The sequence below is a fragment of the Borostomias antarcticus genome (assembly GCF_949987555.1).
Source record: "Borostomias antarcticus genome assembly, chromosome: 15".
NCBI lineage: Eukaryota > Metazoa > Chordata > Actinopteri > Stomiiformes > Stomiidae > Borostomias > Borostomias antarcticus.
The window spans coordinates 6,704,124-6,719,123 of NC_140248.1; the positions used below are offsets into that span (position 1 = coordinate 6,704,124).

The 15,000-nt window shown below is 45.8% G+C and overlaps 1 protein-coding gene across 1 annotated transcript in view; it reads left to right on the top strand.

Annotated features, from left to right (window-relative positions):
• The window catches only part of LOC311318384 (high affinity cationic amino acid transporter 1-like), a 27,161-nt gene that overhangs the window by 3,058 nt on the left and 9,103 nt on the right, over positions 1-15,000 (top strand). The window contains exon 3 of the mRNA XM_084449708.1: positions 2,567-2,669. Within this exon, the coding sequence (XP_084305834.1) occupies positions 2,567-2,669 (103 nt within the window). The remainder of the gene's footprint in view (positions 1-2,566; positions 2,670-15,000) is intronic.

Genomic DNA, 15,000 nt, shown 5'->3' on the forward strand with positions numbered 1-15,000 from the left:
CCCCCGGGGCCTGGTTCAATACTACACACATGCATCCTTGTCGGCTCTTGGAAATGTCAGATCCTGGGTCGGGTGCCGTTTACAAAAAAAACTGAAATATTCACAAATATTTACGATGCACTGAAACTAAACCGGTTCGAAATGAGCGTCTCTGAGTTCCATCAAGTGCAGCTGAAATATTTGATGTGTGTGTTGGACCGGGTCTGGTTGTGGTCATGTTTACAATAACACGCTGGGGTCACTAACCGCAGGGTCAGGCTCTGTTGTTGGCTCCTCCCCCAGGGCCGGATTGTGACAGAGGTTCAGAGAGGTTCTAGGCCGACCGCACTTAACACGCACCGCCCATCTGCGGCCCGGTGTTAACATGTGGTCGAACGACTGTGCGTCGCCGCGGTAACCGACTAACGATGGCATGCCGAGCGTTCTGTTCCTGTTTGGGGAGCCGCCGCGTCACACGGTTCCTCTGCATGCGTCTGATTGGAGGGGCGAGAGGCCAGGGTTGCACCCCCGCCCCCCCTGTACCCCCCTGTCCTCCTTTCTCCCTCCCTCATCTATCACCACCCCCCCATCATCAAACCTACCCCCCCCCCCCTTTTCAAACCATCCTATTATTCCCTCCTCTCTCCCTCCCTCTCTCCCTCCCTCCCTCCCTCCCTCTCTCTCTCTCTCCCTCCCTCCTTTCCTCTCTCTCTCCCTCTCTCCCTCCCTCCCTCCCTCCCTCTCTCCCTCCCTCTCTCCCTCTCTCTCTCCCTCCCTCTCTCCCTCTCTCCCTCCCTCTCTCCCTCCCTCCCTCCCTCCCTCTCTCTCTCTCTCTCTCCCTCCCTCCCTCCTTTCCTCTCTCCCTCCCTCCCTCCCTCCCTCCCTCCCTCTCTCCCTCCCTCTCTCCCTCTCTCTCTCCCTCCCTCTCTCCCTCTCTCCCTCCCTCCTCTCTCCCTCCCTCCTCTCTCCCTCCCTCTCTCCCTCCCACCCTCCTCCCTCTCTCTCTCCCTCCCTCCCTCTGCCACCCCACTCCCCTGATCCTCTCCCCCTCAAGCTGTCCTGTTCTTTCTCCCCCCCCCGCCCCCCCCCAGCCTGCTGGGCTCCATGTTCCCCCTCCCCCGCGTCATCTTCGCCATGGCGCGGGACGGCCTGCTCTTCTCCTTCCTGGCGCGCGTCAGCGAGAGGAAGACGCCCATCATGTCCACCATGGCGGCCGGGGTGATGTCCGGTAAGACCGCAGAGACAGACAGGGAGGGAGGGAGGGAGGGACACGAGAGGCTGAGAGAGAGAGGACGAGTGTGAGAGAGAGAGAGAGGAGGGAGAGAGAGAGAGAGAGGGAGAGAGGTGAGAGAAAGAGAGAGAGCGGCTGCGTGGAACGATAGTGTGCGTGTGTGTGTGTGTGTGCGTGTGTGTGTGCGTGTGTGTGTGTGTGTGCGCGTGTGTGTGCGCGTGTGTGTGCGTGTGTGCTTGTGTGTGTGTGTTCCCGTCGGTCTCTCTGGGTAACACGGAGGACCGCCGTCACACGTGACCTCCTGAACCCCACGCCGATTTGAGTCCCGCCTCCTCTGTCTGGCGGCAGAGTGGCGTAGCTGGTGAGGGGACTGGTGGTCGAGCAGCGTGCTGGGTCACTTCTGCGTCCTTATATGGACATCCTCTTACTTGATCTTCCACTGAGGGCGCTTGACCTTCGTCTTTGTTTATGATTTCATTTAAATTCTATCATAAACACTGTGTTTATTTAAATGATCCCTATTAGCTAATGCCATTGTGATTAGCTGGTCATCCTGTGGTCCACACACACCAAACATTACAACAAAAATGCATTATGACAGTAGCGATTGATACCTTCCTTTAAAATGTAAATAACAAAATAGAATTCAAAATGGCGTCATCAAAAAGCAAACATCTTTCCAAGCAAAATAAAGCAAGCATCCGTCTGAACCCATAAACACAGGTTTCTGCTGTTCGGCCTGAAAAAAAACAACCGACAGAATGCGCCTTTAGTTTCTTTTTGAAGGAGAAGTTGTTTTATGATCTGCTTTCTCCAATCAAGTCATCACCCTCCTGTGTTTCTGGAGCTTACTGCTAAATGCTCAGTGTTTATTATGTTTATATTTACCTATGTATCCTATAACGGGTTACTGGGATATAGCTGACATATATTCGCTTGCCATTCAAGTTAAAATATTAGTATTTGTTTATTCACTACTCTATTTTTGATAGTGGTATGTTTCTCATAATGGATCATTTATACAATGCATATGTGCTCTGTAATATGTTCCTGTGATTTAGCTAAAAACATTTTCCGGGAGCTTGCTCGATCGTGTCGTTAAGAGAGGTCAGCCAAGGTTTTTTAGTTTTCCTATATTGGCTCAAACGGGTGAAATGTTTTTTTTGCTTCCCTCTGGAAGATTAGACTCATGATCAGTGTAGTATAACTACATATAGTATATAGTATATATATATATAGTATTCCCTCGGTGAAGCACGCTGTGTTGCCTTTGCGTACAGTATGAAGTGCCCTGTGTGAATAACGTGTGTTTTGAAGGTGAATGACGGTTCTCTTACGCTCTCTCCCTCCCTCCAGCCATCATGGCGTTCCTGTTTGACCTGAAGGACCTGGTGGATTTGATGTCCATTGGGACTCTGCTGGCCTACACTCTGGTGGCTGCATGTGTCCTGGTGCTCAGGTCAGCAGCGGCTAGCACCACCCCCCCCCCCCCCACACACACACGGGCACACACACACACACACACACACACAAACACACCGGGAGCACTACGACTAATCCAAAAGCCAGACATGATGTCATGAGATCACATTCAATTAAAACTGTAGCTTTAATGGCAGAAATGGTGGGACGTATCCTCTGTTTAGACCAGGGTAATGATGGACTTCTCTGTTTAGACCAGGGTAATGATGGACTTCTCTGTTTAGACCAGGGTAATGATGGACTTCTCTGTTTAGACCAGGGTAATGATGGACTTCTCCTCTGTTTAGACCAGGGTAATGATGGACTTCTCTGTTTAGACCAGGGTAATGATGGACTTCTCTGTTTAGACCAGGGTAATGATGGACTTCTCTGTTTAGACCAGGGTAATGATGGACTTCTCTGTTTAGACCAGGGTAATGATGGACTTCTCCTCTGTTTAGACCAGGGTAATGATGGACTTCTCTGTTTAGACCAGGGTAATGATGGGACTTCTCTGTTTAGACCAGGGTAATGATGGACTTCTCTGTTTAGACCAGGGTAATGATGGACTTCTCCTCTGTTTAGACCAGGGTAATGATGGACTTCTCTGTTTAGACCAGGGTAATGATGGACTTCTCTGTTTAGACCAGGGTAATGATGGACCTCTCTGTTTAGACCAGGGTAATGATGGACTTCTCTGTTTAGACCAGGGTAATGATGGACTTCTCTGTTTAGACCAGGGTAATGATGGCCTTCTCTGTTTAGACCAGGGTAATGATGGACTTCTCCTCTGTTTAGACCAGGGTAATGATGGACTTCTCTGTTTAGACCAGGGTAATGATGGGACTTCTCCTCTGTTTAGACCAGGGTAATGATGGACTTCTCTGTTTAGACCAGGGTAATGATGGACTTCTCTGTTTAGACCAGGGTAATGATGGACTTCTCTGTTTAGACCAGGGTAATGATGGACTTCTCTGTTTAGACCAGGGTAATGATGGACTTCTCCTCTGTTTAGACCAGGGTAATGATGGACTTCTCTGTTTAGACCAGAGTAATGATGGACCTCTCTGTTTAGACCAGGGTAATGATGGACTTCTCCTCTGTTTAGACCAGGGTAATGATGGACTTCTCCTCTGTTTAGACCAGGGTAATGATGGACTTCTCCTCTGTTTAGACCAGGGTAATGATGGACTTCTCTGTTTAGACCAGGGTAATGATGGACTTCTCTGTTTAGACCAGGGTAATGATGGACTTCTCCTCTGTTTAGACCAGGGTAATGATGGACTTCTCCTCTGTTTAGACCAGGGTAATGATGGACTTCTCCTCTGTTTAGACCAGGGTAATGATGGACTTCTCTGTTTAGACCAGGGTAATGATGGACTTCTCTGTTTAGACCAGGGTAAGGATGGACCTCTCCTCTGTTTAGACCAGGGTAATGATGGGACTTCTCTGTTTAGACCAGGGTAATGATGGACTTCTCTGTTTAGACCAGGGTAATGATGGACTTCTCTGTTTAGACCAGGGCAATGATGGACTTCTCTGTTTAGACCAGGGTAATGATGGACTTCTCTGTTTAGACCAGGGTAATGATGGGACTTCTCTGTTTAGACCAGGGTAATGATGGACTTCTCTGTTTAGACCAGGGTAATGATGGGACTTCTCTGTTTAGACCAGGGTAATGATGGACTTCTCCTCTGTTTAGACCGGGGTAATGATGGACTTCTCTGTTTAGACCAGGGTAATGATGGACTTCTCCTCTGTTTAGACCAGGGTAATGATGGACTTCTCCTCTGTTTAGACCAGGGTAATGATGGACTTCTCCTCTGTTTAGACCAGGGTAATGATGGACTTCTCCTCTGTTTAGACCAGGGTAATGATGGACTTCTCCTCTGTTTAGACCAGGGTAATGATGGACCTCTCTGTTTAGACCAGGGTAATGATGGGACTTCTCTGTTTAGACCAGGGTAATGATGGACTTCTCTGTTTAGACCAGGGTAATGATGGACTTCTCTGTTTAGACCAGGGTAATGATGGACTTCTCTGTTTAGACCAGGGTAATGATGGACTTCTCTGTTTAGACCAGGGTAATGATGGACTTCTCCTCTGTTTAGACCAGGGTAATGATGGACTTCTCTGTTTAGACCAGGGTAATGATGGACTTCTCTGTTTAGACCAGGGTAATGATGGAATTCTCTGTTTAGACCAGGGTAATGATGGACTTCTCTGTTTAGACCAGGGTAATGATGGACTTCTCTGTTTAGACCAGGGTAATGATGGACTTCTCCTCTGTTTAGACCAGGGTAATGATGGGACTTCTCTGTTTAGACCAGGGTAATGATGGACGTCTCTGTTTAGACCAGGGTAATGATGGACTTCTCCTCTGTTTAGACCAGGGTAATGATGGACTTCTCTGTTTAGACCAGGGTAATGATGGACTTCTCCTCTGTTTAGACCAGGGTAATGATGGACTTCTCCTCTGTTTAGACCAGGGTAATGATGGACTTCTCCTCTGTTTAGACCAGGGTAATGATGGACTTCTCTGTTTAGACCAGGGTAATGATGGACTTCTCTGTTTAGACCAGGGTAATGATGGACTTCTCCTCTGTTTAGACCAGGGTAATGATGGACTTCTCCTCTGTTTAGACCAGGGTAATGATGGACTTCTCTGTTTAGACCAGGGTAATGATGGACTTCTCTGTTTAGACCAGGGTAATGATGGACTTCTCTGTTTAGACCAGGGTAATGATGGACTTCTCTGTTTAGACCAGGGTAATGATGGGACTTCTCTGTTTAGACCAGGGTAATGATGGACTTCTCCTCTGTTTAGACCAGGGTCATGATGGACTTCTCTGTTTAGACCAGGGTAATGATGGACTTCTCCTCTGTTTAGACCAGGGTAATGATGGACTTCTCTGTTTAGACCAGGGTAATGATGGACTTCTCTGTTTAGACCAGGGTAATGATGGACTTCTTCTCTGTTTAGACCAGGGTAATGATGGACTTCTCTGTTTAGACCAGGGTAATGATGGACTTCTCCTCTGTTTAGACCAGGGTAATGATGGACTTCTCTGTTTAGACCAGGGTAATGATGGACTTCTCTGTTTAGACCAGGGTAATGATGGAGTTCTCTGTTTAGACCAGGGTAATGATGGACTTCTCCTCTGTTTAGACCAGGGTAATGATGGACTTCTCTGTTTAGACCAGGGTAATGATGGACTTCTCTGTTTAGACCAGGGTAATGATGGGACTTCTCTGTTTAGACCAGGGTAATGATGGACTTCTCTGTTTAGACCAGGGTAATGATGGACTTCTCTGTTTAGACCAGGGTAATGATGGACTTCTCTGTTTAGACCAGGGTAATGATGGGACTTCTCTGTTTAGACCAGGGTAATGATGGACTTCTCTGTTTAGACCAGGGTAATGATGGACTTCTCCTCTGTTTAGACCAGGGTAATGATGGACTTCTCCTCTGTTTAGACTAGGGTAATGATGGACTTCTCTGTTTAGACCAGGGTAATGATGGACTTCTCTGTTTAGACCAGGGTAATGATGGACTTCTCCTCTGTTTAGACCAGGGTAATGATGGACTTCTCTGTTTAGACCAGGGTAATGATGGACTTCTCCTCTGTTTAGACCAGGGTAATGATGGACTTCTCCTCTGTTTAGACCAGGGTAATGATGGACCTCTCTGTTGAGACCAGGGTAATGATGGACTTCTCTGTTTAGACCAGGGTAATGATGGACTTCTCTGTTTAGACCAGGGTAATGATGGACTTCTCTGTTTAGACCAGGGTAATGATGGCCTTCTCCTCTGTTTAGACCAGGGTAATGATGGACCTCTTCTCTGTTTAGACCAGGGTAATGATGGACTTCTCCTCTGTTTAGACCAGGGTAATGATGGACTTCTCTGTTTAGACCAGGGTAATGATGGACTTCTCTGTTTAGACCAGGGTAATGATGGACTTCTCCTCTGTTTAGACCAGGGTAATGATGGACTTCTCCTCTGTTTAGACCAGGGTAATGATGGACTTCTCTGTTTAGACCAGGGTAATGATGGGACTTCTCCTCTGTTTAGACCGGGGTAATGATGGACTTCTCTGTTTAGACCAGAGTAATGATGGACCTCTCTGTTTAGACCAGGGTAATGATGGACTTCTCTGTTTAGACCAGGGTAATGATGGGACTTCTCTGTTTAGACCAGGGTAATGATGGACTTCTCTGTTTAGACCAGGGTAATGATGGACTTCTCTGTTTAGACCAGGGTAATGATGGACTTCTCTGTTTAGACCAGGGTAATGATGGACTTCTCTGTTTAGACCAGGGTAATGATGGACTTCTCCTCTGTTTAGACCAGGGTAATGATGGACTTCTCTGTTTAGACCAGGGTAATGATGGACCTCTCTGTTTAGACCAGGGTAATGATGGACATCTCCTCTGTTTAGACCAGGGTAATGATGGACTTCTCTGTTTAGACCAGGGTAATGATGGACTTCTCTGTTTAGACCAGGGTAATGATGGACTTCTCCTCTGTTTAGACCAGGGTAATGATGGACTTCTCTGTTTAGACCAGGGTAATGATGGGACTTCTCCTCTGTTTAGACCAGGGTAATGATGGCCTTCTCCTCTGTTTAGACCAGGGTAATGATGGGACTTCTCTGTTTAGACCAGGGTAATGATGGACTTCTCTGTTTAGACCAGGGTAATGATGGACTTCTCTGTTTAGACCAGGGTAATGATGGACTTCTCCTCTGTTTAGACCAGGGTAATGATGGACTTCTCTGTTTAGACCAGAGTAATGATGGACCTCTCTGTTTAGACCAGGGTAATGATGGACTTCTCTGTTTAGACCAGGGTAATGATGGACTTCTCTGTTTAGACCAGGGTAATGATGGACTTCTCTGTTTAGACCAGGGTAATGATGGACTTCTCTGTTTAGACCAGGGTAATGATGGACTTCTCTGTTTAGACCAGGGTAATGATGGACTTCTCTGTTTAGACCAGAGTAATGATGGACCTCTCTGTTTAGACCAGGGTAATGATGGACTTCTCTGTTTAGACCAGGGTAATGATGGACTTCTCTGTTTAGACCAGGGTAATGATGGACTTCTCTGTTTAGACCAGGGTAATGATAGACTTCTCTGTTTAGACCAGGGTAATGATGGACTTCTCTGTTTAGACCAGGGTAATGATGGACTTCTCTGTTTAGACCAGGGTAATGATGGGACTTCTCCTCTGTTTAGACCGGGGTAATGATGGACTTCTCTGTTTAGACCAGAGTAATGATGGACCTCTCTGTTTAGACCAGGGTAATGATGGACTTCTCTGTTTAGACCAGGGTAATGATGGACTTCTCCTCTGTTTAGACCAGGGTAATGATGGGACTTCTCTGTTTAGACCAGGGTAATGATGGACTTCTCTGTTTAGACCAGGGTAATGATGGACTTCTCTGTTTAGACCAGGGTAATGATGGACTTCTCTGTTTAGACCAGGGTAATGATGGACTTCTCTGTTTAGACCAGGGTAATGATGGACTTCTCCTCTGTTTAGACCAGGGTAATGATGGACTTCTCTGTTTAGACCAGGGTAATGATGGACTTCTCTGTTTAGACAAGGGTAATGATGGACTTCTCCTCTGTTTAGACCAGGGTAATGATGGACTTCTCTGTTTAGACCAGGGTAATGATGGACTTCTCCTCTGTTTAGACCAGGGTAATGATGGACTTCTCTGTTTAGACCAGGGTAATGATGGACTTCTCTGTTTAGACCAGGGTAATGATGGACTTCTCCTCTGTTTAGACCAGGGTAATGATGGGACTTCTCTGTTTAGACCAGGGTAATGATGGACTTCTCTGTTTAGACCAGGGTAATGATGGACCTCTCTGTTTAGACCAGGGTAATGATGGACTTCTCCTCTGTTTAGACCAGGGTAATGATGGACTTCTCTGTTTAGACCAGGGTAATGATGGACTTCTCTGTTTAGACCAGGGTAATGATGGACTTCTCCTCTGTTTAGACCAGGGTAATGATGGACTTCTCTGTTTAGACCAGGGTAATGATGGGACTTCTCCTCTGTTTAGACCAAGGTAATGATGGCCTTCTCCTCTGTTTAGACCAGGGTAATGATGGACTTCTCTGTTTAGACCAGGGTAATGATGGGACTTCTCTGTTTAGACCAGGGTAATGATGGACTTCTCTGTTTAGACCAGGGTAATGATGGACTTCTCTGTTTAGACCAGGGTAATGATGGACTTCTCCTCTGTTTAGACCAGGGTAATGATGGACTTCTCTGTTTAGACCAGAGTAATGATGGACCTCTCTGTTTAGACCAGGGTAATGATGGACTTCTCTGTTTAGACCAGAGTAATGATGGACCTCTCTGTTTAGACCAGGGTAATGATGGACTTCTCTGTTTAGACCAGGGTAATGATGGACTTCTCTGTTTAGACCAGGGTAATGATGGACTTCTCTGTTTAGACCAGGGTAATGATAGACTTCTCTGTTTAGACCAGGGTAATGATGGACTTCTCCTCTGTTTAGACCAGGGTAATGATGGGACTTCTCCTCTGTTTAGACCAGGGTAATGATGGACTTCTCTGTTTAGACCAGGGTAATGATGGACTTCTCTGTTTAGACCAGGGTAATGATGGACTTCTCCTCTGTTTAGACCAGGGTAATGATGGACTTCTCTGTTTAGACCAGGGTAATGATGGACTTCTCCTCTGTTTAGACCAGGGTAATGATGGACTTCTCCTCTGTTTAGACCAGGGTAATGATGGACTTCTCCTCTGTTTAGACCAGAGTAATGATGGACTTCTCTGTTTAGACCAGGGTAATGATGGACTTCTCTGTTTAGACCAGGGTAATGATGGACTTCTCTGTTTAGACCAGGGTAATGATGGACTTCTCTGTTTAGACCAGGGTAATGATGGACTTCTCTGTTTAGACCAGGGTAATGATGGACTTCTCTGTTTAGACCAGGGTAATGATGGACTTCTCTGTTGAGACCAGGGTAATGATGGACTTCTCCTCTGTTTAGACCAGGGTAATGATGGACTTCTCTGTTTAGACCAGGGTAATGATGGACTTCTCTGTTTAGACCAGGGTAATGATGGACTTCTCTGTTTAGACCAGGGTAATGATGGACTTCTCTGTTTAGACCAGGGTAATGATGGACTTCTCCTCTGTTTAGACCAGGGTAATGATGGGACTTCTCCTCTGTTTAGACCAGGGTAATGATGGACTTCTCTGTTTAGACCAGGGTAATGATGGACTTCTCTGTTTAGACCAGGGTAATGATGGACCTCTCTGTTTAGACCAGGGTAATGATGGACTTCTCTGTTTAGACCAGGGTAATGATGGACTTCTCCTCTGTTTAGACCAGGGTAATGATGGACTTCTCTGTTTAGACCAGGGTAATGATGGACTTCTCCTCTGTTTAGACCAGGGTAATGATGGACTTCTCTGTTTAGACCAGGGTCATGATGGACTTCTCTGTTTAGACCAGGGTAATGATGGACTTCTCTGTTTAGACCAGGGTAATGATGGACTTCTCTGTTTAGACCAGGGTAATGATGGACTTCTCTGTTTAGACCAGGGTAATGATGGACTTCTCCTCTGTTTAGACCAGGGTAATGATGGACTTCTCTGTTTAGACCAGGGTAATGATGGACTTCTCCTCTGTTTAGACCAGGGTAATGATGGACTTCTCTGTTTAGACCAGGGTAATGATGGCCTTCTCCTCTGTTTAGACCAGGGTAATGATGGACCTCTTCTCTGTTTAGACCAGGGTAATGATGGACTTCTCTGTTTAGACCAGGGTAATGATGGACTTCTCTGTTTAGACCAGGGTAATGATGGACTTCTCTGTTTAGACCAGGGTAATGATGGACTTCTCCTCTGTTTAGACCAGGGTAATGATGGACTTCTCCTCTGTTTAGACCAGGGTAATGATGGACTTCTCTGTTTAGACCAGGGTAATGATGGGACTTCTCCTCTGTTTAGACCGGGGTAATGATGGACTTCTTTGTTTAGACCAGAGTAATGATGGACCTCTCTGTTTAGACCAGGGTAATGATGGACTTCTCTGTTTAGACCAGGGTAATGATGGGACTTCTCTGTTTAGACCAGGGTAATGATGGACTTCTCTGTTTAGACCAGGGTAATGATGGACTTCTCTGTTTAGACCAGGGTAATGATGGACTTCTCTGTTTAGACCAGGGTAATGATGGACTTCTCTGTTTAGACCAGGGTAATGATGGACTTCTCCTCTGTTTAGACCAGGGTAATGATGGACTTCTCTGTTTAGACCAGGGTAATGATGGACCTCTCTGTTTAGACCAGGGTAATGATGGACATCTCCTCTGTTTAGACCAGGGTAATGATGGACTTCTCTGTTTAGACCAGGGTAATGATGGACTTCTCTGTTTAGACCAGGGTAATGATGGACTTCTCCTCTGTTTAGACCAGGGTAATGATGGACTTCTCTGTTTAGACCAGGGTAATGATGGGACTTCTCCTCTGTTTAGACCAGGGTAATGATGGCCTTCTCCTCTGTTTAGACCAGGGTAATGATGGGACTTCTCTGTTTAGACCAGGGTAATGATGGACTTCTCTGTTTAGACCAGGGTAATGATGGACTTCTCTGTTTAGACCAGGGTAATGATGGACTTCTCCTCTGTTTAGACCAGGGTAATGATGGACTTCTCTGTTTAGACCAGAGTAATGATGGACCTCTCTGTTTAGACCAGGGTAATGATGGACTTCTCTGTTTAGACCAGAGTAATGATGGACCTCTCTGTTTAGACCAGGGTAATGATGGACTTCTCTGTTTAGACCAGGGTAATGATGGACTTCTCTGTTTAGACCAGGGTAATGATGGACTTCTCTGTTTAGACCAGGGTAATGATAGACTTCTCTGTTTAGACCAGGGTAATGATGGACTTCTCTGTTTAGACCAGGGTAATGATGGACTTCTCTGTTTAGACCAGGGTAATGATGGGACTTCTCCTCTGTTTAGACCGGGGTAATGATGGACTTCTCTGTTTAGACCAGAGTAATGATGGACCTCTCTGTTTAGACCAGGGTAATGATGGACTTCTCTGTTTAGACCAGGGTAATGATGGGACTTCTCTGTTTAGACCAGGGTAATGATGGACTTCTCTGTTTAGACCAGGGTAATGATGGACTTCTCTGTTTAGACCAGGGTAATGATGGACTTCTCTGTTTAGACCAGGGTAATGATGGACTTCTCTGTTTAGACCAGGGTAATGATGGACTTCTCCTCTGTTTAGACCAGGGTAATGATGGACTTCTCTGTTTAGACCAGGGTAATGATGGACTTCTCTGTTTAGACCAGGGTAATGATGGACTTCTCCTCTGTTTAGACCAGGGTAATGATGGACTTCTCTGTTTAGACCAGGGTAATGATGGACTTCTCTGTTTAGACCAGGGTAATGATGGACTTCTCCTCTGTTTAGACCAGGGTAATGATGGGACTTCTCTGTTTAGACCAGGGTAATGATGGACTTCTCTGTTTAGACCAGGGTAATGATGGACCTCTCTGTTTAGACCAGGGTAATGATGGACTTCTCCTCTGTTTAGACCAGGGTAATGATGGACTTCTCTGTTTAGACCAGGGTAATGATGGACTTCTCTGTTTAGACCAGGGTAATGATGGACTTCTCCTCTGTTTAGACCAGGGTAATGATGGACTTCTCTGTTTAGACCAGGGTAATGATGGGACTTCTCCTCTGTTTAGACCAGGGTAATGATGGCCTTCTCCTCTGTTTAGACCAGGGTAATGATGGGACTTCTCTGTTTAGACCAGGGTAATGATGGACTTCTCTGTTTAGACCAGGGTAATGATGGACTTCTCTGTTTAGACCAGGGTAATGATGGACTTCTCCTCTGTTTAGACCAGGGTAATGATGGACTTCTCTGTTTAGACCAGAGTAATGATGGACCTCTCTGTTTAGACCAGGGTAATGATGGACTTCTCTGTTTAGACCAGAGTAATGATGGACCTCTCTGTTTAGACCAGGGTAATGATGGACTTCTCTGTTTAGACCAGGGTAATGATGGACTTCTCTGTTTAGACCAGGGTAATGATGGACTTCTCTGTTTAGACCAGGGTAATGATAGACTTCTCTGTTTAGACCAGGGTAATGATGGACTTCTCCTCTGTTTAGACCAGGGTAATGATGGGACTTCTCCTCTGTTTAGACCAGGGTAATGATGGACTTCTCTGTTTAGACCAGGGTAATGATGGACTTCTCTGTTTAGACCAGGGTAATGATGGACTTCTCCTCTGTTTAGACCAGGGTAATGATGGACTTCTCTGTTTAGACCAGGGTAATGATGGACTTCTCCTCTGTTTAGACCAGGGTAATGATGGACTTCTCCTCTGTTTAGACCAGGGTAATGATGGACTTCTCCTCTGTTTAGACCAGAGTAATGATGGACTTCTCTGTTTAGACCAGGGTAATGATGGACTTCTCTGTTTAGACCAGGGTAATGATGGACTTCTCTGTTTAGACCAGGGTAATGATGGACTTCTCTGTTTAGACCAGGGTAATGATGGACTTCTCTGTTTAGACCAGGGTAATGATGGACTTCTCTGTTTAGACCAGGGTAATGATGGACTTCTCCTCTGTTTAGACCAGGGTAATGATGGACTTCTTCTCTGTTTAGACCAGGGTAATGATGGACTTCTCTGTTTAGACCAGGGTAATGATGGACTTCTCCTCTGTTTAGACCAGGGTAATGATGGACTTCTCTGTTTAGACCAGGGTAATGATGGACTTCTCCTCTGTTTAGACCAGGGTAATGATGGACTTCTCTGTTTAGACCAGGGTAATGATGGACTTCTCCTCTGTTTAGACCAGGGTAATGATGGACCTCTCTGTTTAGACCAGGGTAATGATGGACTTCTCCTCTGTTTAGACCAGGGTAATGATGGACTTCTCCTCTGTTTAGACCAGGGTAATGATGGACTTCTCCTCTGTTTAGACCAGGGTAATGATGGACTTCTCCTCTGTTTAGACCAGGGTAATGATGGACTTCTCCTCTGTTTAGACCAGGGTAATGATGGACTTCTCTGTTTAGACCAGGGTAATGATGGACTTCTCTGTTTAGACCAGGGTAATGATGGACCTCTCCTCTGTTTAGACCAGGGTAATGATGGGACTTCTCTGTTTAGACCAGGGTAATGATGGACTTCTCTGTTTAGACTAGGGTAATGATGGACTTCTCTGTTTAGACCAGGGTAATGATGGACTTCTCTGTTTAGACCAGGGTAATGATGGACTTCTCTGTTTAGACCAGGGTAATGATGGGACTTCTCTGTTTAGACCAGGGTAATGATGGACTTCTCCTCTGTTTAGACCAGGGTAATGATGGACTTCTCTGTTTAGACCAGGGTAATGATGGACTTCTCCTCTGTTTAGACCAGGGTAATGATGGACTTCTCCTCTGTTTAGACCAGGGTAATGATGGACTTCTCTGTTTAGACCGGGGTAATGATGGACTTCTCTGTTTAGACCAGGGTAATGATGGACTTCTCTGTTTAGACCAGGGTAATGATGGACTTCTCTGTTTAGACCAGGGTCATGATGGACTTCTCCTCTGTTTAGACCAGGGTAATGATGGACTTCTCTGTTTAGACCAGGGTAATGATGGACTTCTCTGTTTAGACCAGGGTAATGATGGACTTCTCCTCTGTTTAGACCAGGGTAATGATGGACTTCTCTGTTTAGACCAGGGTAATGATGGACTTCTCTGTTTAGACCAGGGTAATGATGGGACTTCTCTGTTTAGACCAGGGTAATGATGGACTTCTCTGTTTAGACCAGGGTAATGATGGACTTCTCTGTTTAGACCAGGGTAATGATGGACTTCTCTGTTTAGACCAGGGTAATGATGGGACTTCTCCTCTGTTTAGACCAGGGTAATGATGGACTTCTCTGTTTAGACCAGGGTAATGATGGACTTCTCTGTTTAGACCAGGGTAATGATGGACTTCTCTGTTTAGACCAGGGTAATGATGGACTTCTCTGTTTAGACCAGGGTAATGATGGGACTTCTCTGTTTAGACCAGGGTAATGATGGACGTCTCTGTTTAGACCAGGGTAATGATGGACTTCTCTGTTTAGACCAGGGTAATGATGGACTTCTCTGTTTAGACCAGGGTAATGATGGACTTCTCCTCTGTTTAGACCAGGGTAATGATGGACTTCTCTGTTTAGACCAGGGTAATGATGGACTTCTCTGTTTAGACCAGGGTAATGATGGACTTCTTCTCTGTTTAGACCAGGGTAATGATGGACTTCTCC